This window comes from Podarcis gaigeae, assembly GCF_964106915.1.
Source record: "Podarcis gaigeae genome assembly, chromosome: 9".
Taxonomy (NCBI): domain Eukaryota; kingdom Metazoa; phylum Chordata; class Lepidosauria; order Squamata; family Lacertidae; genus Podarcis; species Podarcis gaigeae.
Genome location: NC_139685.1, coordinates 43768762 through 43791212, shown reverse-complemented (window position 1 = coordinate 43791212; position 22451 = coordinate 43768762). Strand labels below are relative to the sequence as shown.

The 22451-nt window shown below is 40.7% G+C and overlaps 1 protein-coding gene across 2 annotated transcripts in view; it reads right to left on the bottom strand.

Annotated features, from left to right (window-relative positions):
* Positions 1 to 22451, bottom strand: part of FREM3 (FRAS1 related extracellular matrix 3) — an 82844-nt gene that overhangs the window by 51974 nt on the left and 8419 nt on the right. For both annotated transcript variants that reach the window (XM_083755163.1, XM_083755164.1), the window contains exon 2: positions 22091 to 22180. In XM_083755163.1, coding sequence (XP_083611289.1) covers positions 22091 to 22180 — 90 coding nt within the window. The remainder of the gene's footprint in view (positions 1 to 22090; positions 22181 to 22451) is intronic.

The following is a 22451-nucleotide window of genomic DNA, read 5'->3' as shown; positions in this document are numbered from 1 at the left end:
TATATACTCCCCATTTCTTCAGGCAGGTTGGTTCACATGATTAGCTGCAGGCTTGGCCTGGGGTTCCCACCTAAAGGGGCTTCCCTCTGCAAATATACATATGGCTCTTTGTTTAATGAACTGGTCCTTAGTTCAACCCAATCGACTGTGTCTGACTCCTTATTTAGCCTTTGGGATGCAAAGAACAAGCACTGCGCATACCCTATAAAAATACTTAAGGTTTGAATTTTTAAGAGAAGGACAAGAAATGCCCTGTATTGCGCAAATCGCTGTTATCTTGGTGAAATTGCTGGTAGAAATACACTCAAATTAGCCCAGATGACAGCTGCATACCTCTTATTAAATGAGTCTCTTCACTGAGCTATTATGGTTAATAACACCTGTGACTTATACTATGGAGCCACAAGGTCTCTGTCAGCTTAATACGTTCCTCCTAAGGATGACAGATGCTGCAAGCTCTTCATGACAAGTTGTCTCCATTCCCGTGACAAGATGTCTGCATTTTTTTCCTTTTTCAAAAAAGAGAACTTTTGTGACCAAGATGTCTTGAGCATCCGTGAAAGGAAAGACAACTGCGCTCATTTTTCAGGGCTGCCTTTCTCTCTATCCCAAATGTCAAATGATATGAGGTCAAGGTATGGAAAGAGGATTTTAAGAGAAAGAAATTGATTTTACTTTTCTTTTTGAACTCTGATTAAAAGAAATCATAATCAGATATGTGAACTAATTCTTATTTATGTGTAAGGCAAATTTAGTTCTTGCTGATTCCTTCTGTGGTCAAATTCTCATATTCAATTGGAAACAATGTTGGACGAATAGTTTACCAAACTGTTGGGTGTACATTTTAGTAAGCTAACATTTCGTAAATACAGTAGCCACTAGTAATAACACTATGTGACTATACAAATAAGACACACCATGGGAATTTTAAGGACAGCAGCTAGTTTTGGGCTAATACAAGTTGACTGACTGTGTAGAAGCCTATTCATTTCAGACTGCCTTTCTGTTTTTCAAAGCAGAGTGCAGATGACACATTCCACACACCTTGTGCATCTCTTTCAGTGTCATTTCGACAGGTTAAATAGATGACATTTCCCATCATATTTTCCCTTATCCTTCCCGTCCTGCTAGAAATGCCAGCTGCCATCAGTATAGTGGATCACTAGAAGAATTGCAATGCTGCCATTCTCTTTGCAGAATGGCTTTTCATCTAGAGCAGGTCTGAGGAACCTTTGACACTCCAGATGTTGCTGAACTACAACTCCCATTATCTTTGGTCATTAGCCATGCTTGCTGGGGCTGACAGAAGTTCTAGTTCAGCAACATGTGGAGGGCCAAAGGTTCCCTCTACCTGATCTAGTGGAAGCAATTTGTGAAAGGAGGCGAGAAGCAACTCTACTAAACTATCCTTTCCCTGTGCAACCTCCTCCATGCAGCTCTGAAAGGCCTCTCAGCTCCTCTGGAACACATTGCTGAGGCAGATGGGGGATCTGCAGCAGGAAAGGGTAAGTGGCAAAAATTGTCTTCTTTTCCTTTAGCAGAAGCCTGGATCAAACGCCATTCAACTCACAGCACTGACTTGTCAATGAGAGGTAATATTCCTGCAAGCCATAATTTAAAGCCTATTCGTTACATAACAATTTTCTTAATTCCTTAATTCGCCCAAGTCAACACAAAGTCTAGATGATGAAGCATCAATCTATTTCTCATACAGGAAGAATCCCACCTTGGAAGAGTCCTAAATAAATGAAATCTACGTAGACTAGGGATTTCTGCTATTTCAAAGACAAAACAGATCAGTATAAATGGATGTAATTATGGATGCAATGATGAAACGCCACTCAGATAAAGTCACATGCCATTATTCAAAAGTTAAGAGCGGATGATAAAACTGAATTCTGACTGTCCTATCATATTTCTAATATTATATTTTTGCAGCACTGTAAAGGAGCCGTTTTAAAGTTTTCAAAAGAGTACTGGATTTTATCTGGTCAAAATTTAGCTGGTGAGAAGCCCTATCATATCCATTTCAGAGATCCGATACCCTCCCTTAACTAAGATTACAACAGATGTACTATTATATATAGCTGTATATACAATAAAAGCTTTGCTCAGACATTAGGGGTCTCCTAATCCGTCACATTATTTAAAGCTGTCTTACGTTCAGTGTCACTGGGAAATGTTAATATCTTAACATATTCATTTCTAATTGTTGACAAAACACATTCCCTTTATGCACGCACTACACTGTAAAACACAAATAAGAATTATTGTTTTGATAACAGAAAACTAAGTTAATGAAAAGAGTTCACGCTTTAAAGCCTCCATTTTATGAAGTGAGGTAATGTTTCTTTCAATAGGCCTAGAAGTTAATTGATCGATGAGAGCCAGTGCCTGCAGCAACACAAAATCAGAAAGTGTAACAGGAGGCCGCAAACTGTATATTCCCTATTGTCTCTTGTCAGTTGCTCTGTGCTGCCACCCCACCATTTTTAGACATTTATCTTTATAAGGGTTGTACTTGATGCCTTTCAGAAGACGATACAAAGCATTCATTAGAAACTGATTTTGATGATGGCAATAATAATAATAATAATAATAATAATAATAATGCAGCCATGTTCTTTCTGATCACTTATATTGCTTTATTCATATATCCGAACACATTTCTTGAGTCTTCTGTTTCAATTCGGCACATTCTGTCTCTTAAAGTAATAATTCTTCGAACAGTGTTTTCTTTCCCATTCCAAAGTGTTTTCCTTTCCTGTTTTAAATTTCACATGGAAAACACATAGATAGCAAGTACATGCAGATCTCCACATTTCAGTTTCCCACAAGCTTTTTCAAGTTTCCATCAATGGTATTAATATTCAAAATAACTTAACAAAATAATTTTGACTTATTCCTATTAACTCTATAACTGCCTACCAGACTTCACCAACCTAGTGCCTCTAGATGTGATGAGAGCTGCAGTCTAAGACATCTGAAAGGCATAATATCATCTGTATATTACATGATTTTAATTCCCCTACACACATTACCTTAATTTCATTTGTATGTCTAACACAAAACATTAAGGCTGGATGACGGATGGATGAGAAGTTAAATTCAATATGCATTTAAAGTTGAACATATCAGACTTGCAGTTTCTGTAGCAACATGCAAACTGAAACACAGCTATCCTTTGAAATTCACACCTATCTGAATTTTGTGATGTAGCTCTTCAACCAATGTCTACAAAAACACATAAATTAGTGGAAAGTGTGAATAAAAATGAAGGTAATAGTGGTACTTAGTGAAAAAACAGGGAGATAAAATCCCTCTGCCTGCTCTTTACATAGGATCTTTAAAGAGCAGGCAGAGGAAGTGGTGGCCTTACATTTTTGGGGCCCTGAAGCTTAAAGTGCTATGGGGGCTCCTTCCCAACCAGCAGCAAGGGTCTCGGCTAGATTGGTAAAGAAAAAGCATTTTATATGCGTTGTATATGTGATATAACACCGTGACACCAGATGGCACTGTAGAGTCCCATCTTTCCCTACCAGATTTCCCTGTTTGAGTTTGCAACACATTTAAATAAATCGCTTCTTTGACGTGCCTAGATCCAGCCAAGATTTGTTAGCTTCTTCAATTGAATTATTCTACAACACATCACCTCTTTTCCTATCTTGCACTGCAGCATCCTCTTTGCAGCATTTATTGTGCTATCACTGGGTTGGGCACCGATTTCCTTTTGGGGCAAAGTAGGTGTTGAACCATTCCGCCTTCTCTTTGCCATCCGCTTGTGGCCCCACTGCTAAGACATACAGCTATGCAACCAGCAACATTGACATTTGTCATGACCCTAACAGGTTACACTCTACCATCCAAATTCATGAGAAGAATGAGCATGAGGAGCCTGCAGCCTTTCCATTATTCCAGGACTACAACTCCCCTGACCACTGCCTTGCAAGCTGCAACTGATGGGATCTGGAGCCCAACTTCTGAAGGACCAATAGTATCCCAATAAAGGTCAGGTCTTTACAAAGACCTTCAATTCTCCACCATTTTCTCCAGAGAGCCTTCCTTTTTCAACAGGAGAAAAATACAAAACATGTCACGATACGAAAGATAATCATATTTAAAACAAATTATCACCTGCTTCTATTGTGAAATGCCAGGCATGAACAGCCAGGAAGGGGGCTGAACTATGTGCTTCACCAGGCACATTCAATACAGAAATAACATCAAGTTCAAGAGAAGTGTGTGTAAAAGTCACTAGGTAAGATAAATATACAAGTTGCAGAAAAATGTGAATTGAGTAGTTCAAGAGACGAGAAATCCAAAAACACCACAGAAGAAGAAATAAGACCTCATTTACATGCACTCAAAGCCATGTGGGAGCCATGTCCTTGCAGTGCAAGTCCTCCCCATTCAGGGTGTTGCTTGAATGAAACAACCACACAATCAGGGCCACTTTCCTGCTAATTTTGCCTTCCCTCTCACCCACACAACAGATAATCCAAAAATGCCCCATTACATAGCAAAGTTAGTGTACAAATCACACCTGTGGCCCATCTAATTCAGCACTGCCTACACTGACGGCCATGTTGGCACACCAGGGTAGGTCAGTCTGAGAGCAGTGACCTCACTAGCGCCAAGTGTAGTGTAGCAAAACCCACCCAATTATGTTAAGCAGCTCAGAAACAGGTGTATTAGACAAATTAATAAACATGTCTATCAACAGTGAAACGTCACAATTGATATGTTATCTCTAGGTTTGAAGGCGGCATGGTTCTGATCTATCAGTTGCTAGGTGACAAAACGCCAGAGAGGATACTGGGCTCATTTCCTGCTATTTGGCTTCCTACTCATCTAGCCACTCTGTAAAACAGGATGCTGGACTAGATGGGCCTTCCGTCCAAACTAACAATTGTTGCGTTTAAGGCAAGTGATGCATGACACAGGTCTATCACTACAGAGCCCCGTGTGCTAACAGCCAACAACTAACTGGCATTATAGCAGGATGGACTTGCCCCATTTTGTATCATTGGATACTGCTGTACATTAGTGAAAACACGCACACTATAAAATAAAAAATAAATGAAAAGTTACTCTATGCATCTTTAGGAATATGGCACTGACTTGGCACCCAGCAAAAACATTCATTTTCTCTCAGGCCTTTGGCTATTTAAACAATCTATGGACTGTGTGGGGAGGGCTATTGTTTTTGTTTGCTACTATGGTATATATTTTTGTTTTTATATTGTAAACCACCCTGTGATTCTTGGATGAAGGGTGGTACAGAAATTTAATAAATAATTAAAAAAAAAACAACAAAATATCTTTTCGTGAAAAAACTATGCAAAATTGATGATTTGATAATTAAAATATCAAAATCTTCAATGCCTTCCCACCCAACACAAAACAATTCAAATAGAATTAGCAATTGTTATATACACATTGCTGTCATTATCAATTATACATCAGGGCTTTTAGACCCCCGTCACTATACTTGCAAAATGTCTGTCCAATTATATACATACAGATCTATAAAGTCACAAGACTGCTAGCCTAGAATGTGAAAAAACACTGATCCTATTAGAGAGAAAGTGTGTGTGTGTGTGTGTGTGTGTGTGTGTGTGTGTGTACACAAGTGCCCTGAAGAGTGTGCTTGGAAAAATATGATAAATGCACTTTGTGGGTGCCAGCATAGTGTATTCAAGTGAAATGAATACAGGATGTAAAAATAAACCTGCTATAAGAATAGATAGCTATTCATAAGACTCTAAAGTTCCTGCCAGTATTCTGGAAGAGTTCCAAGAGCTGTGACAGAAATATAAGTTTCTCTACATGCCAGAGAATCATTTGCTAGATAGTATTCCACTCAATGTGGAGACAGGGAAAGAACAGACAAGGAAATACAGGTTTTTTGGGCTTTCCTTTGACTCTTATGCCTAGTTGGCATCTGCCGGTAACACTGCCACAAAGTCCAACACTAATTGTTATTCTGGCAAAAGTTGCTGGCAGGGCAACAGATCCAGTCTCTGATTGCTTCCTGTGCTCCAACAAATCCTCTAGGTCTCATTACACATGGGCTGCTTTGAACAACAGAACACACCATTTTGCCAATTACTTAGTTCATCATTTTGCCATTCTTATATGATCGACATGTAAGATTAAATTTGCAACTGTGCTTACAGGTTTACAGTATTACAGATGACAAATAATACACTGTATTCATTCATATATATGTGTGTGTGTGTGCAGTGTTTTGCTAACTGCTGAAAGCACCTTTGTTTCATTGAATATTGGTACCTACTTTTCCTTCCGAAAGAAACTCTAGGTGATTAATAACAACATATAGAAATAAATGAAACAATAAGGGAAACAACAATAAGAAAAAAGAACCTCAACAGTAAAAATGTTGTAATATTCTGAGGATAAAAGTTCAATAATGCCCAAGGTGAGGGGAGGAGGGGCAGAAAAATAAAATATATTAAAGCACTCCCACCATGCATCACTCCAGCATTTTCTCTCACCTGCACCGTCTACTTTCCTTAAGCATTTCATGCCCCCAAATTTATTATGGAAGACATTTGGTATATTTGTTTTCCGCATATTATCCCCAAGGATCAGTGTTCTTCCATCACACCAGCCCCAGCCCCTGTGAAGGTTCAGAGTAGGTACAAGGAATTCCTTCTTCAGGTGTGAAGATGAGCTAGGAAGAATGGGCAGTGGGGCAGCATAATTTCTACTGCCTTCCAACTTGTGGAAAGCGATATGCTGAAGCATTGTCTTTGCAGAGGCTCCCCACACATTTTTGTACCCTGATGTTGCAGGTGTCTAAAATGCAAGGTAATCCTCCACGGATATAAAAGGCTCTGCACTTCTGACTGTCATATTCCATGGCTTGAAAGGCAATTAAAAGTGCAGTGAGGGGCACTGTATTTCATGGCCACTGTGCCCCCCCATGACCTTAGCATTGGAAGAGGACACCCCTTAGCACATGATAGAGCATGGTGCTGTTAATGCCAGGGTTGCAGGTTCGATCCCCATATGAGAAAGCTGCATATTCCTGCATTGCAGGGGGTTAAACTACATGATCCTCAGGGTCCTTTCCAACAATTCTATGATTCTATACAAGTTTTGAGACCTATGGTATATCCACCCATGGATTTGTCACTGACAGTGATATAGCCAGAGGCTTCCAGATGTTTTTAACTACTATAGTTGCTAAAAGTGTTCCAGGAACGATTACAGTCAACTGGTATTGATCAAAACCTAGTCAACTGGGATTGAACAAAAGCAAATATGGAGTTCAAAGAAATCTTCCTTTAAAAAAGTATCTCACTCTCTTTGGCCCATTGTTATATTTCCTATGTAAAGGTAGCTATAAATCCATTTTTAAACAGTCTTTCTCTTCAGCCTCCCTGCTACCACTCAGGTGCAAGGCAGCAAGACATTAAACAAAACGGCAGGACTTTCACAAGCATACATGGGTGCAATAAAAAAACTGTAATACAGAAATATAAGCTAGAGTTACGTATGGGGGTAAATGCTTAGTGCAAACAGAGGAACGTTTTAAAAAAGTTAATAGGGATTAACTGGGATGGCAAACATCCATGAAAACTAAGAATTGGTATTTTCCTCAGCTATCTTCCAAATGTATTAAGTAATCTAGTATTTCCTTCCTGCTAGTTCTTGAATATAGAGTGGAAATTAAGGGTGAATTAAGTGATTTATCCGATTAGCTATTGCATTACATTTTAACTCAACTGCTACGGAAATGAATAACCCTCCTGCTACAATTTTCTATAGGAACAAACTCTAGACAGCCTCTCTTACATTACTAGCTGACGTTAATAGGGCCATCATTCCACCCATTTGCAGTGCAAGACTCTTTATTGCAATAGCCACAACACAGGTCTGGGGCAACCTTGGCCCTCCAGATGTTACAAGTTCCATCATTCCTGATTGCAAGCTATGATGGGCAGGGCTCATGGGAGTTGGAGGATAACAGCACCTTGAGGGCTTTTCGTTTCCCATCTCTGCTGTGAACACAGCTACCGATCCCTCTGGAAAAATTCCATCATCGTACAAAATCATAGTCTAGCCTAGATTGCAAGCATGACTTGCCTATATAGATCTTTCATTGATTTCAATTCAGGGTGAGTTTATACAAAATTTACCCTAAACTAAAAATAAGCCAATAGTGCTATAGCATTTCGTGCATGAAGAGAACTGTCAGAAGCATGTTGTATTCATTATTTAGGATACAACCCCAAATATAATGCATTTTTGTATGCTATCTTCATGAATGTGTTATTTTTATGCACACTTTCCCCTAACATATGTATTTTCGTAAACATTTTTCAGTTGGATAAGTGAAAATTTCGAGGGATGGCTGTGTGCTGATTTTCATATTGTTTCAGAATCAGCAAATTTGATATATCTGGCTTAAAATGTGAATGAAATTTAATTTCTCCCTCATTCCTACCCAGGAGCACACCCTACTTTTGCCTTAGGAGCAGCTCCACCCGATTCCAAAGCACCAGCTGTGACAATGAAAACTAACACCCATCACAGAAGTAATACCAAGCTCCCTACCTCAGCTACGAGAAAGGTGAAAACTCATGCCATGCCTAGGGAATATAAGGGTGCAGTTAAATTACTTTTCAGTTCCTTTAACTGGCAGCCAACCCAAGATTTTGCCGTATCCAATGAACACAGCTAGATCAAGAAGGGATTTCCAAGTTGAAGGTGGTAGGGTGGGTAAAGTTAAGTAACAGTAAACGACCCCTGGGCAGTTCAGTCCAGTCAAAGGCCACTATGGGACTGCAGTGCTCATCTCGCTTTCAGGCCAAGGGAGCCAGCGTTTGTCCACAGACAGCTTTCCAGGTCATGTGGCCAGCATGACTAAACTGCTTCTGGTGCAACGGGACACTGTGACAGAAACCAAAGTGCACAGAAACGCTGTTTACCTTCCTGCCACAGCAGTACCTATTTATCTACTGTATTTTTCGTCCTATAGGGCGCACCGGCCCATAGGACGCACCTTGGTTTTTTTGGGGGGGGGATGAATAAAAAAAAATTATTTTCCCCCCATCCGCGGTTGCCGCCCCAAGCCTTGCGCACACCTGCCCGAAGCACGGGGCACCCTCCGGAGGGCTCCGCGTGCTTCGGGCTGTCGCCCCAAGCCTCGCACGCCCGGCAGGACCTCCTGCCGGGTGCGCAAGGTTTGCGGACACTCGCTGGGGCTGCAGGCTACTGCCCGCAAGCCTTTTGAGCCCACGGGAACTCCCGCCGGGCTTGCGAGGCTTGCGGATAGCTTCCTGAAGCCTGGAGAGCGAGAGGGGTCGGTGCGCCCCATAGGACACACACACATTTCCCTTCATTTTTGGAGGGGAAAAAGTGCATCCTATGGGGAGAAAAATACGGTACTTGCACTGGCATGCTTTCGAACTGCTAGGTTGACAGGAGCTGGAACAGCGCTGTGATCTAAACCACTGAGCCCCTTGGGCTTGCCGATCGGAAGGTTGGCGGTTCGAATCCATGCAACAGGGTGAGTTCCCATTGCTCCATCCCAGCTCCTGCCAACCTAGCAGTTCGAAAGCATGCCAGTGCAAGTAGACAAATAGGTACCGCTGTGGTAGGGTGGATGGTTCATTAGACCAAGAATTGACTGACTGAAGCACAATTTAAATACATTTGGAAAGAAGCAGTATCCACTCCCTCAAGCTCACCCCCAGCCCAGCCAGATCAACAAACCCCCCAAAACTGACACAGACGCTGGCCAAATCTGCAGAGCGATACACCACTGGGCCAGCTGCCTCCTCCATCCAACACTGAGCACAATCTCCAGTGCATGCTCAAGTGTGGGGATTTTTGCTTCTCATTTTATCTTTTAGATCATTTACCCAAAACCTAGTAACTCCAAGTTTCTTTACTTCCAAAACCAAAATTGTATTTTAAAGAAAAGAACTGGTACAACATTGCTTAATGTGATTACTTACACATTAATAAAGTTTAGCCACTTAAGTATTTTAAAATAATCACAGACAGATAGGTAAGATAGGTATAATTGCGTAGACATCATGACATGTAAAATATTTATCTACTTACTCCTTTAATAGTTGCACAGTGCCTAAAAATATTCATAAAGGATTAAGACACAGTATATTATCTGTTGTTGTTTAGTCGTTTAGTCGTGTCCGACTCTTCGTGACCCCATGGACCAGAGAACGCCAGGCACCTCTGTCCTCCACTGCCTCCCGCAGTTTGCTCAAACTCATGCTGGTAACCTCGAAAACACTATCCAACCATCTCGTCCTCTGCCGTCCCCTTCTCCTTGTGCCCTCCATCTTTCCCAACATCAGGGTCTTCTCCAGGGAGTCTTCTCTTCTCATGAGGTGGCCAAAGTACTGGAGCCTCAGCTTCACAATCTGTCCTTCCAGTGAGCACTCAGGGTTGATTTCCTTCAGTATGGAGAGGTTTGATCTTCTTGCAGTCCATGGGACTCTCAAGAGTCTCCTCCAGCACCATAATTCAAAAGCATCAATTCTTCGGCGATCAGCCTTCTTTATGGTCCAGCTCTCACTTCCATACATATTATCTAGTCACTAACAATTTTCTCATGTAATTATACATTTCAAGCTGACAACCCATTCCTCAAAACAGAAGTGATGCAAGCATCTCGCAACTAATGCCATTTTAAGGGGGGACTGAGTCTGGCAAGGCTCACTTTATGATTGTGTGGTAGTACAAGATAAAACTATAAATTTGATGGATTTATTCAGCAACTGAATACTCATTTTCGCACAGTTTTGCATCTCCATTTTGCGAAGGTGCCAGGTTTACTCCAAGTCTTGAAATATGATTTATTTTACACAGTCTGCCCTGTAGACTGCAACAACTTGTGCACAGCTATCATCTTAGAATGTTCAAAATTCCAAAAAAATCCTGCGACTCAAGTTTGCAAAGCATCTATCCTCTAGCTGCTAATTCAAATAGCTCCATCAGGTGGAAGAGCTAAGACCATAAAGAAAACAGCTAATTTTTCCAGTCAGGTGCAGGTACCAGAAATGCAACACAGAGTATTAGAAAGGAAACCTCGTCACTCCCTGATCACCACCACTAGGGGAGGAACCTCAGGCCCCAGGGCCAAAAGTACCCCTCAAACCTCCCTATGTGGCCCTTGGGACCATACCAGGCCATACCCCTGCCTCCAATTCCCTAGGCCTGAATGCCTTCCTTTGCCCCCCTTGAGTGCTTTTGCCTGAACTGAACGTGCTCTTGATGCTTCCTGCTTGCTTGAATGGAGGATAGAGAAGGGTGTGTGGGCGTGTGCAAAACCTAGCCTACTGTACAAACGTAAACTTCATGTTTGTTGCTTGGCCCTTTTGCCGCCAACCCCACCCACCGCTGACTTGTAATCCCCAAACGTTTGCCTAGAGGGAAATGTTGCCTGCAGGCTGGGAAAGGTTGTCTACCCCAAGCTGCAACTATATCTGAACACCGCTGCCTCAAGCTGGTTTAAGTTCAAAGAGGTATCTGTCCAGGAAAAATACTTTGAACCTGGATGTCCACATTCTAAACTCTGTGGGATATTATAAAAACCATGGGCAAGACTTAATGCAACAAGTTTTTTAAAAAGAGGGTGTGTTTCCTTGGTATTCAGCTGAAAGAACTAAAAATTAATATATAATTAGACAGTGCAAAATATATGGTGCCCTAATCAAATCTGTGTGTATATGTGTTGCTTACAACAACTGTGATGAAGTCCACGCTGCATGAGAAAGAGTATGAATTTCCCAAAACATAATGTCAGCTTTTAATACTTACATTTACTTATTTATTTACTTATTTAGACAGTTAGATGCTGCATTTCAAAAAGAAGAGTTCTCAGCTTGCCTACATATGAACTTCCTTTGATTGAGCCCTGTTTCTCATCTATTCCTGGGTGGTCATCAGTGCAGTGGTCTCCTTATAAATCCTGAGGTCCTCATAACCTTTACTGTAATTTTACTGAAAGCACAGAAATCGATTTGACATATTGCTTAAAACACTAATGACCTCTGAGCAAGCTGCAACGTGTTAATTAGGGAGAAGCAGCAATAGCATTTCAGTCAAGTATTTAAGCTTTGCTCCCAAATGTAACAAATTGCTAGAAATGTATCTTTTGTTTGCTTTGTCATGGACACATACAGGCAAACATTGTAGTATGAACTATAAATAGTTAAATGGCAGGTGTCAAATGGTTGTGTCTAGAAAGCAATCAAAACAGTGCCATTAGAAGCAAAGGCCAGCACCCAACTACATTCTCAGGTTGCTTAGTTTACAAGATGACCAAGAATATTAATGTCCAGATAGATTGAGCCTAAATTCAGCTGTGCTGATTATATTTAATATATTACAGAAGCACACACCATGCAGAACTTTTACCCCCAAACTGAGGATAACAATTAGGAAAGCAGACTGCTATAAATTGAGGTTGAGATTCCTACTGACACACACCAACTCAGCAGCATATTGAAATCAATGAGACTGACATATGCAATTAAGTCTTGTTAATTTCAATATGTGTCTGAGTAGGTATGTGAAGGACTAAAAAATAATTATTATTTGTCACATTTAAAAATTAGGCAATAAATTAGATGTATGCAAGAAAAGGTGTACTGGGAGAGTAATTTTCAAGTCCACTACAGTCAACCTACTTGCTATACTGAAATGGTGACTTTATTAACAGTATTCTCTCAGTTTTTAAAAAACTGCTGTAATTGGACAAGGCAGAAAACCCCTCACTCTAAAACAAAACAAAGACATTTTCACATTTATCTCCAAAAGAACGGACACTACTTCAAAGGGATGCTTGCAACCTGCTTAAGGAACATTTTCAAAAATATATTCAGTGCTAACAACTTACATAGCAAAGCCCCTCTCAATCAGGGATGAAAGATGAAGATGCAGAAAGGAGAAAAGACTGTTTGTCCTGCTTGCAGTCTATTGATTAACTCAGGCACTCTGAGAAAGGAGCTTAGTGACTGATCCCAACTAGCTAAGAAATCAAAGATTTAACACCATTCACTATGTACAATGGAAAAACTGTAAGGGGGAGAGGGTGTTTTTCTAACTGCAATATTTAAATAGCACTAATTGAAAAGCTAATGTTCAGCCAATTCTTTTTTAAAAAAGCATTAGTTGTACTCATTAGCATGTTATGTTCAGTCATTAAATGTCCTATATTTAAATGTAATTTTCATTAAGGATTTTTATGTATTTAACTGTATGAGTATATCATTCTTTTTTCCTGTATAAGAGATACGAACTAAGGCACCAATGCCCACAGCCCCAGAAGTATCTTTTGTAAACCACTTTGAGCAGTTGTTGTTTTTTTAAAAAAACTATCAAGTGGCATATAAATTTTATGAAATAATAAATAAATGCAGCAGAGAAAATGCAGTTACGTAACTGTAGCACATATGAAAATGCTTTGTGAAATTGTAAATGTGCTGTTGCAGACAAATGTCTTCTACGTAAAATGCCAAAATATGGGAATACTTTAAGCATTTGAGGGAAAGTCGTCTTATTGCAATATTTCAAACACAGGCTGAATTGGGACCCAATGCTAAACTTATGCCAGCAGGTACGTCAGGTTTGGTCCTTCCTGGATAGGGATAGCTTGGTTACAGTGGCCCACGCACTGATACCCTCATGATAGGATTACTGCAATGTGTTCTGTATGGGGGTTGCCCTTACATTTGGTCCTGAAGCTGTAGCTAGTGCAGAATGTGGCAGCATGGGTCATGGCCAGGATTGCTAGCATGCCAAATTTATGGTGTTACACCAAGTGTATGAAGCCCTATACAACTCTGAACAATATCTGAGACATCATTGTACCCAATTTATACCTGTCCGTTCATTGCTATTATGTATGGGGGCACATCTTTTGGTTCTGCATGTGGCAGAGGTTCATTCCAAGGCTACTGCCGTGTGGAACACACTACCCACGGAAGTTATTATATAAGCTCCAGCACTGTACACATTTTCCTGGATTCTTCACATCCGATCCTATACTTGTGGGATAAATTACACCAGTGTTTACATCCGTTTATAATGATGTTGAAGCAGCTTCATTTAAAAAAAAAAATTGCTGCAGGGGTGATTCTGACTATTTTTTGCTGGTAAGCAAAACATTATAATTTTGAAAACTAAAATTAATGTTTTAAAAATTCCTCTTTTTGGCATGCTTTTTTGTGACTTGGGGTGAGCGTATGTTGCATAGTTTTTGAGCCAGAGTTTTAAAATTTCATTTTTGTCAATGCATAGCAGTCACAGCAATTCTAGCTAGGTCAACCATTCTCAGATGTGTGAATAGGAAAGCAAGCATATTCTATGGGAAAGTAGGCTTTTGGCTACTTTTTTGGCCCTTTTATTTCCAGGGAGTAAACTGAAAGGGTGCAATTCCCTCATGTCTGCTCCCACTGAGTGATCCCTCCTCCCAGCAGACAATCCAGAGTGATGTATTCCCAAGCTTTGGTCATGGAGATGGAGTGACATAATAGCCTCCATTTAACAGTGAAAGTGGCTCTTTTCTATGTGGCAAGAAAAATATTCTACTTGACAACTGAGAGTATGGATATTATTTTGAAAAGTCAGGCATAGGCATTATGCTTGTTAACTAGTATTCCTTGCAAAGTATTATATTTCTTAAACACGGCTGGAGGTATATAATGAAGGGGGATTATATTTTTTTTGTTTATACTGTTGTGCCAGCCTCCAGGATTTCTTCCCTTATAAGGCAGAGTTTCTACAGTCTGATCCTACATTGGAAACTATTTTCATTGTTTAAAATACATTTATTTCAACACACTTCACAGCTTTTTAAAGCAAGTAAAACAGAGAGATATATCAAAATGCTGAAGATCACCACAGGTGGTTTTCCTTCCCCTAATATGTATGCTGAACAGCAGCATAAAAACCTAATTTCTACAAAACCCTGTTAACTTACAGAGGTAATACAGCAATAGCAAGTCTAATCTGTACACAAGGGGGGAAAAACACCTTACTATTAGATGTTAGTGCAGTCTTTTTAATTCATGCTAGTGCTTTGGATGGCAAACATCAATATAACCATAAAGCAAATTTTAAAACACAGACTATATATTGAATGTTATTTATATTCTGCTTTCACTCTGAAAGAAGATCAGAAGCATACACTATAAACAATTTTAAAAAGCAACAGATAAAAAACCAGAAGTGAGTTAGACATAATATCCAGCCTCTCTGACTGCAATATTTTAAACTGCAATAAATAGAGAATGTAATATTTTAAGATATTCCCACTGGATAACTGTGTTTGCTGATCACCAGCTTTCTCAATCAATTTTAGTGTATGATGAATATTCTGCCACCCTGGTCCAGGGAACCTTAAGTAAAACAGAAAGTTGCAGGTAGCACATACTTCTGAACTTGGTGACATTGACTGTGCCTCAGAAGTTTGTGCACAGCTTATACCGTATTTTTCGCCCCATAGGGCGCACCGGTTCATAGGGTGCACCTAGGTTTTTTTGGGGGGGGAATAAAGAAGAAAAAAATTATTCCCCCCCCCCCGGCACGGGGCTGGGGCGGGGGAAGCCCGAGCTTCCCCTGACCCCAGCCCTCAGAACAGGCTGCTCTCCGCAAGCCGTGGGAGCCCTCCTGCATTCGCCCCATAGGACGCACACACACTTCCCCTTCATTTTTGGAGGGGAAAAGGTGCGTCCTATAGGGCGAAAAATAGGGCGGTAAATGGGATGTGCGTAGAGATCAGCTGGGTTTTTTGTGCTCCTAGTATTATATATAAAAACAATTTTCTGTATATGATGTGCATCCCCTGTGTACAAGTTGATATAGTTGATATATTAAGTAAAGGTAAAGGGACCCCTGACCATTAGGTCCAGTCGTGACCGACTCTGGGGTTGCGACGCTCATCTCGCTTTATTGGCCGAGAAGCCGGCGTACAGCTTCCGGGTCATGCAGCCAGCATGACTAAGCCGCTTCTGGCGAACCAGAGCAGCGCACAGAAACGCCGTTTACGTTCCCACCAGAGTGGTACCTATTTATCTAGGCTCTGTGGTTTAACCCACAGTGCCACCCGCATCCCAGTTGATATAGTAGCTAATACTTTATTTAATACTGCTTTGGGGTTTGTAAATGTGAATATACATACAGTGGTGCCCCGCAAGACGAATGCCTCGCTAAACGAAAAACCTGCAAGATGAAAGGGTTTTCCGATTTTTAGCGGCTTCGCAAGACAAATTTCCCTATGGGCTTGCTTCGCAAGACGAAAGCCCATAGGGAAATCTCCGGGGACAGCGGGGAAGCGCAGCGCGCCTTCTCCTCTGTTCCCGGACCTGTCCTAAGGCTTGCGATGGGACGTCCGGGAACAGAGGACAAGGCGGGAAGGGCTTCTCCTCTGTTCCCGGGGCTTGCAGTGGGAGGAGGGTTTTTCCTCCCCACCGCCAACATTCAGAACAGCATTCTGAATGTTGGCGGTGGGGAGGAAAGCCCTCCTCCCACCGCAAGCCTTCAGGACAGGCCCGGGAACAGAGGGGAAGGTGCGCAGCGCTTCTTCTGAAGGACCTCTTCTGAAGGCTGGCGGGGGGCAAAAGTCTTTGTCCCCCCTGCCTGCCTTCCCGGGGGCTTTTAAATCATCCTGGGACAGCGGAGAAGTCCTCCGCTGTCCCAGGGTTTTTCAAATGCTGGCGGGCGGCAGCGAAGGCTTCGCTGCCGCCCGCCAGCAAAGGCTTCGCTGCCGCCCGCCAGCATTTTAAAAACGCCCCGGACAGCGGAGAAGTCTCCGCTGTCCCGGGAAGGCAGGCGGGGGGAAGCAAAAACTTTCGCCCCCCGCCGGCCTTCAGAAGAGGTCGGGGGACAGACTGTCCCTGGACCTGGTCTGAAGGCGGTTTCCATAGGAACGCATTGATTGATTTTCAATGCATTCCTATGGGAAACCGTGCTTCGCAAGACGAAAAACTCGCAAGACGAAAAGACTTGCGGAACGAATTAATTTCGTCTTGCAAGGCACCACTGTACTTCTAACTAGAACTGCATACTATTATCCAACTGTTAATAGTGACATTACTGCATACTTTGAGCAACAAGAAACAATAGCTAAGGCCAGGCTTCCTTAACCTTGGCCCTCCAGATGTTTTGAGACTACAATTCCCAGCATCCCTGACCACTGGTCCTGCTAGCTAGGGATCATGGGAGTTATAGGCCAAAAACATCTGGAGGGCTGAGGTTGAAGAAGCCTGGCTAAAACTATAGTCCTTGGTTTGGAGTATTCCATATGCACCAAGTGGCCTAACTTCCCAGGGAAATCAATTTGATATGTATTTCTTTTATTACATTAGTTACTACAGTTATATTCCATGATGTGCCTATCTATCCACTTGCAAAACACACACAACAGTTGGTTGCAAGAGTACGTACAACATATTCTCTTGCATAGTAAAGATAGCATTAGCTTAGCTAAATTCAGAACTACATTCCTTGTGTTAACCAAGTAACAGTGCAATCTAATACATGCCATACTCAGAAGCAAGTCTCAATAGGACTTACTCTGAGGCAAGTGAATATAGGCTGAAGCCTAAATACTTGTGTTTGTCAGTTGCATGCAGTTACAGAAGGACTGAATATGCTTTTTCTTTCAGTCCATTTTGTTCCAATTGGCTCAGGTTCAATGTTTTTCCACTGGTAGAGACAAAGAGCAGACAAGGGTCATTTGCACTGTCACAGCTTTGTCTATTGCTTACTATACTGGCTTCATTCAAAAAAAGAAGATCCTTTGAGCTGTAAGACTGCCAAGGATGCAAATGTACCCAGCAGAGGTATGGCTCAGAGAATTATTACTCAAACAAGAGAACTCTTATTCCTTGAAATCCAATACAAGAAAATCTCAATGAAGCAATATCTCAAAGTAATATAATCTGGACAGGATTTCCCCTCCTACTCCCATTTTATGCATTTGTCTATTTCAGGTATCCCCAAATTCAGCCCTCCAGATGTTTTGGGACTACAATTTCCATCATCCCTGACCATTGGTCCTGTTAGCTAGAGATGATGGGAGTTGTAGTCCCAAAACATCTGGAGGGCCGAGTTTGGGGATGCCTGGTGTATTTTAATAGACAGCTCCCATTATATTAACAAATTGAATGAGCAAATAACATTCCTGCATCCCGTTATTAGTCAGGATATAAAGAGAAATATGGCGTGCGGGTGGGGAAACCAAATGCGCTATTCTTAAATTACAGGTGTTTGCCTTCTAAAACAACAGAAACAACAGCATAAAGATAGAAGAGAGTGCATCTACTCCAACACTTGCCACAAAGAGCATTCATCTGCATATTAATTACCATACACTCTTAGTGCCCAGAATTCACCCAGAGTAATTCCAGAGTTCATAACTGTCACTAGTACAGTCCTACTTGAGATTGTAGCTCTATCCACCTGGTCATTCACTCACACAATTACAGACCACATGGAGAGGTTAGTGGTCAGTGAAAAGCAAACTTAGCCACATGCCCAGGTTTAGATGCTAAGCCCAACCTTATCTTATCTCAGAAGCAAAAAATGGATTGAGGAGGAACAAAGGGGTTGCAAGCTCTGTGGAAGCCCGTATGTTTGCACAGACACAGTAAGCCATAGTTTGGCTTACCGAGTCATGTAAACAAGGCAAATCTTTAACACTTACGCACTACATAAACACTAAAAATTATTATTCATTATAAATTTTTAAGTTACTGGATTAAAGCATCTCTGCCTTACTCATCCCACATCTGCAACATTATAACACCTGCTACACAAGCCATTACTAACAAGCTGCTGTCTAGGAGTGGGGGAGAAGCCCTCTCCAGCCCAGGAGATAACCATTTATGATAGAAGACAAATACAGACAGCTGAATCTAGCATGAAGCAGCTCTGAAGTGACAACCCAGACCAGTAAAAATCTAAAGGTTTATTTAAAATAAGGCAAACTTCTCAGTTACACAAACTTTTAGCTGAGAATATAAAACCAAGAAAAGTTAATGTCTACATTCTAATTACCTGTTAATACATATAAAAGAAGCAGGATTAGAAGACATTATTGGAACCCCCAACTGGATTCAAAACTAACCTTTCGGAGGAGAATGACATACTTATGTTGAGAGGAATAGCTGAACTAATAGGGTCTTTTTGCCAAACTGTAAAGGTTTGGTGGCCAGCCAACTCAATCACACCAAGAACCTAACTAACAGCACCTGGGCTTTGCTGATTAATCAAATCAGCACAAGGTTAATTGCACCTGACCAAAGTAAATCCTTGACAGCTACTGCTTCTAGCCTACCTGGGATCTTGGGCTTCACCAAATGAAATGAAACTTCTCAAACTTCTCTGTTCTGCAATGTTCCTGTTCCTGCATTAACCATGAGTCAGAATTATACACCTGTGCAGTGCTGAAATATGGAGTTATTTGTTACATTCTCTGGAGTAGGAAAAGAGTGTGCATAAAGACAACATCTACTAGCCACCCATAAAGGATAACGAACGCTTGCATCTAGCATTGATATGTTCACACTCATGTCACATGCGTTCCTCCAGCTTTCAAAACCAGTGCCACAGATTATCACCTTCTACCGACTTCAGTATCACCTTATCACTTATATTCACAGGCTTCAAACTCATTAAGGGATTTCTGCTAAACACATATGATTTCGTTCCAGACAATCCCAGCTGTTAGCCACTCAAACCTGGTACTTGGAACTCTGGAATACTGTGTCATATGATATTAATCAATGCTAGAGCCAAACAATTTAACTATGTCCCTGGTACACTTTCACTAGGTTCACATATGTATAATTGAGAATATAATCTGATTTAACAACATTTTGCATATATACCTATCATTTTAAATTACATATCTATTAATACCTCTGGGCTGACTTTCAGACTCATTAGTAAACAGCATACATTTTCTTAATTATCTTCTTCTGAAGGGTTATTCAGTTCTTTACATCTCAGCTACATGTTCAGAAAGCCGCCATGAAACTTGACAGCTAAAGCATACATTTAAGTGTATGGAGCAGGTATCATATTTTGTTCTGTCTCTGTACAACATCCGGCGGAATGCAGTCTCCATCCAAATGCATTGTAAATTGTGACACAATAATAACACCTTTGCCTGTGGATGTAAACAGCCATAAAACTAGGGATAAAGAAGGTCAATCTACTTGCACAAGGAACATAAGTGTATTACAACTTGTTAGTTTACTTTTGAGCTTTAGGAATATAATACTAGATGATGTGATGAAGCCAGCTGTCTGTACGCTCCAAAACTATCAAGATCTAGTATAAAAGTTAGCCTGAATAATAGGCATTTTTGAAACTTGGAATCTTATTACAAATTTCTTATGAAACAACACAATCCTGTGCATTTTTATGTGGAAATGTCCCTACCAATTTGCAGAAGTGTTTTCACACAACTGCAGCCTAAATTATCAAAGGAACCGTCTGATTTGCAAGAGTAGTAGTTATAGTCTATTATTTTCTTTATCATTTATCATTTAAAGAGCCAGAAATTGTAGATATGTGTCTAGCAGAAGTATTTTTTTGAATGCTAACTTAAGGTTGCAATTTTATAAAATTTTATGGAAGTCTGGGAACAAAATGAAGGCACAAAAGTAATCACATAGACTGCCTTCATGCTCCACTACTGTTCCAACCAACAGTGAGCTTTGAGTTACTACTAAAGTATATGCTCTAACATGTTCCGTATTTTCCACACTGTTTTTAAATTCCTCCCTTCCCCCTTTTAATTCTTCTTTTCTAGTGTTAAAGGGCATGCATTTAGCAGGTTTCTGTTTGATTTATTCTTTAAGAACATATACCTTGAGAGCACTATATAAATATTTAGCAATCACACAGCCTAGGACTTCAGAACATTCTTCCTGCATAGGCAGAACAAAGAATGCAGGGAAATTTATGGTGCAAAGAAACAGGCATTGGTTTATGGCACGCACAAAAACAGTTATACCAACCAATAAATGACTAGGGATAGATGTTTGGATTCTTGTGCAAGGGCTAGTGTTATGCAAATTTACCTGTCACTATGGCAATGATACAGGTTAGATGCACCTGGAAAATATTTAAAATTGAGGATGCCAGGGCGTCTGACCACAAGCTTTGTATGCAAAAGGTATCTGGTTCAATTCTTGGCAATTTCATGTAGGGGTGGAATTAATGGGGACATGGTGCCATTCAGTATAGCAGACAATTGAGTGCTAGATGGAGCAAATGGTTGCTCTTGGTGCAAGGCAACTTCCGATGTTCCTAAACAGCCCCTGTTTTAAACAACTGATATACACACCATTTTTAAAAAATTGTTATTATTATTTGTAATTTGTCACATAAGTCGCATGAAAGTAGCCTGTGCTCCAGGTTTTAAACTATAGGGAAAGTACTTGCAAAAGGAACATAAAATGCACAACATAATTTGCAGTTATCCCTTACCACCCCCCACCTAACCAACTGTACAACCCACATTATGAGAATAATTTGTAGCAGGGCAGGTGAACCTCTGACACTCAAACTCCCACCAACCCGAGCCAGCATGGCCAATGATTGGGGGTGATGAGAGCTGTACCCCAAAAACATCACGTGAAGGTAAGAGACAGAAGTGCAAACAGGGGGATCCTACCACATATTCCAGGTCCCTAACCTGCAGTATCAAGCCGAAGTTAATGGCAATCCCATGCACACTTACTTAGGAGGAAGCACCACTATTCACAGGGGAACTTGCTTATAAATAAACATGCATTGTTTTGGGTTAATAAAAATACACAGAATACATGGTATGCATTCTATGTTAATCATACTCAGAGTAGATCCATTAAAATTAATGCACATGACTAACTCAAGACCATTAATATCAGTAGGTCTATTCTGAATAAACCTTAACTGGACCCGCTTCTCCTTTTCTGGCAAAACTACACCTAAAACTGTTGTCAAATTCCCAATAGAAAGTGTATAACTGATTCCAATATTCCTGTGTTGATTTTAGAGTATACTTCAGCAAGAATTTTTTTTATCTTACCACTGTCTTCAACAGAGAAGTAGAACATGTCACTAGTTGCATTGTCACCTTCCTTCAAGACATAGCAGATCTTCATGTCATCAATATCAGCTAACAGGATAAGAAAAAAGCCATGTAAGTAACTGAATCACTACAGTGCTGACACCAAAGACTTCTCAGTAGTTTGAACTTATAAAAGGAATATGCCTGCAAACTGCAAATGTTCTTTGAAGACTTTATGTTTTATTTTGGATACATAATATCCCCCTCTTCAATATAAAATACAACACAAAAAATATATGCAAGCAACAATTCGCAAATCAAACCAAAACAAATTTAAAAACAAAACTGTAAGTGCTGAATATGGGTATTTTTGTTTTTG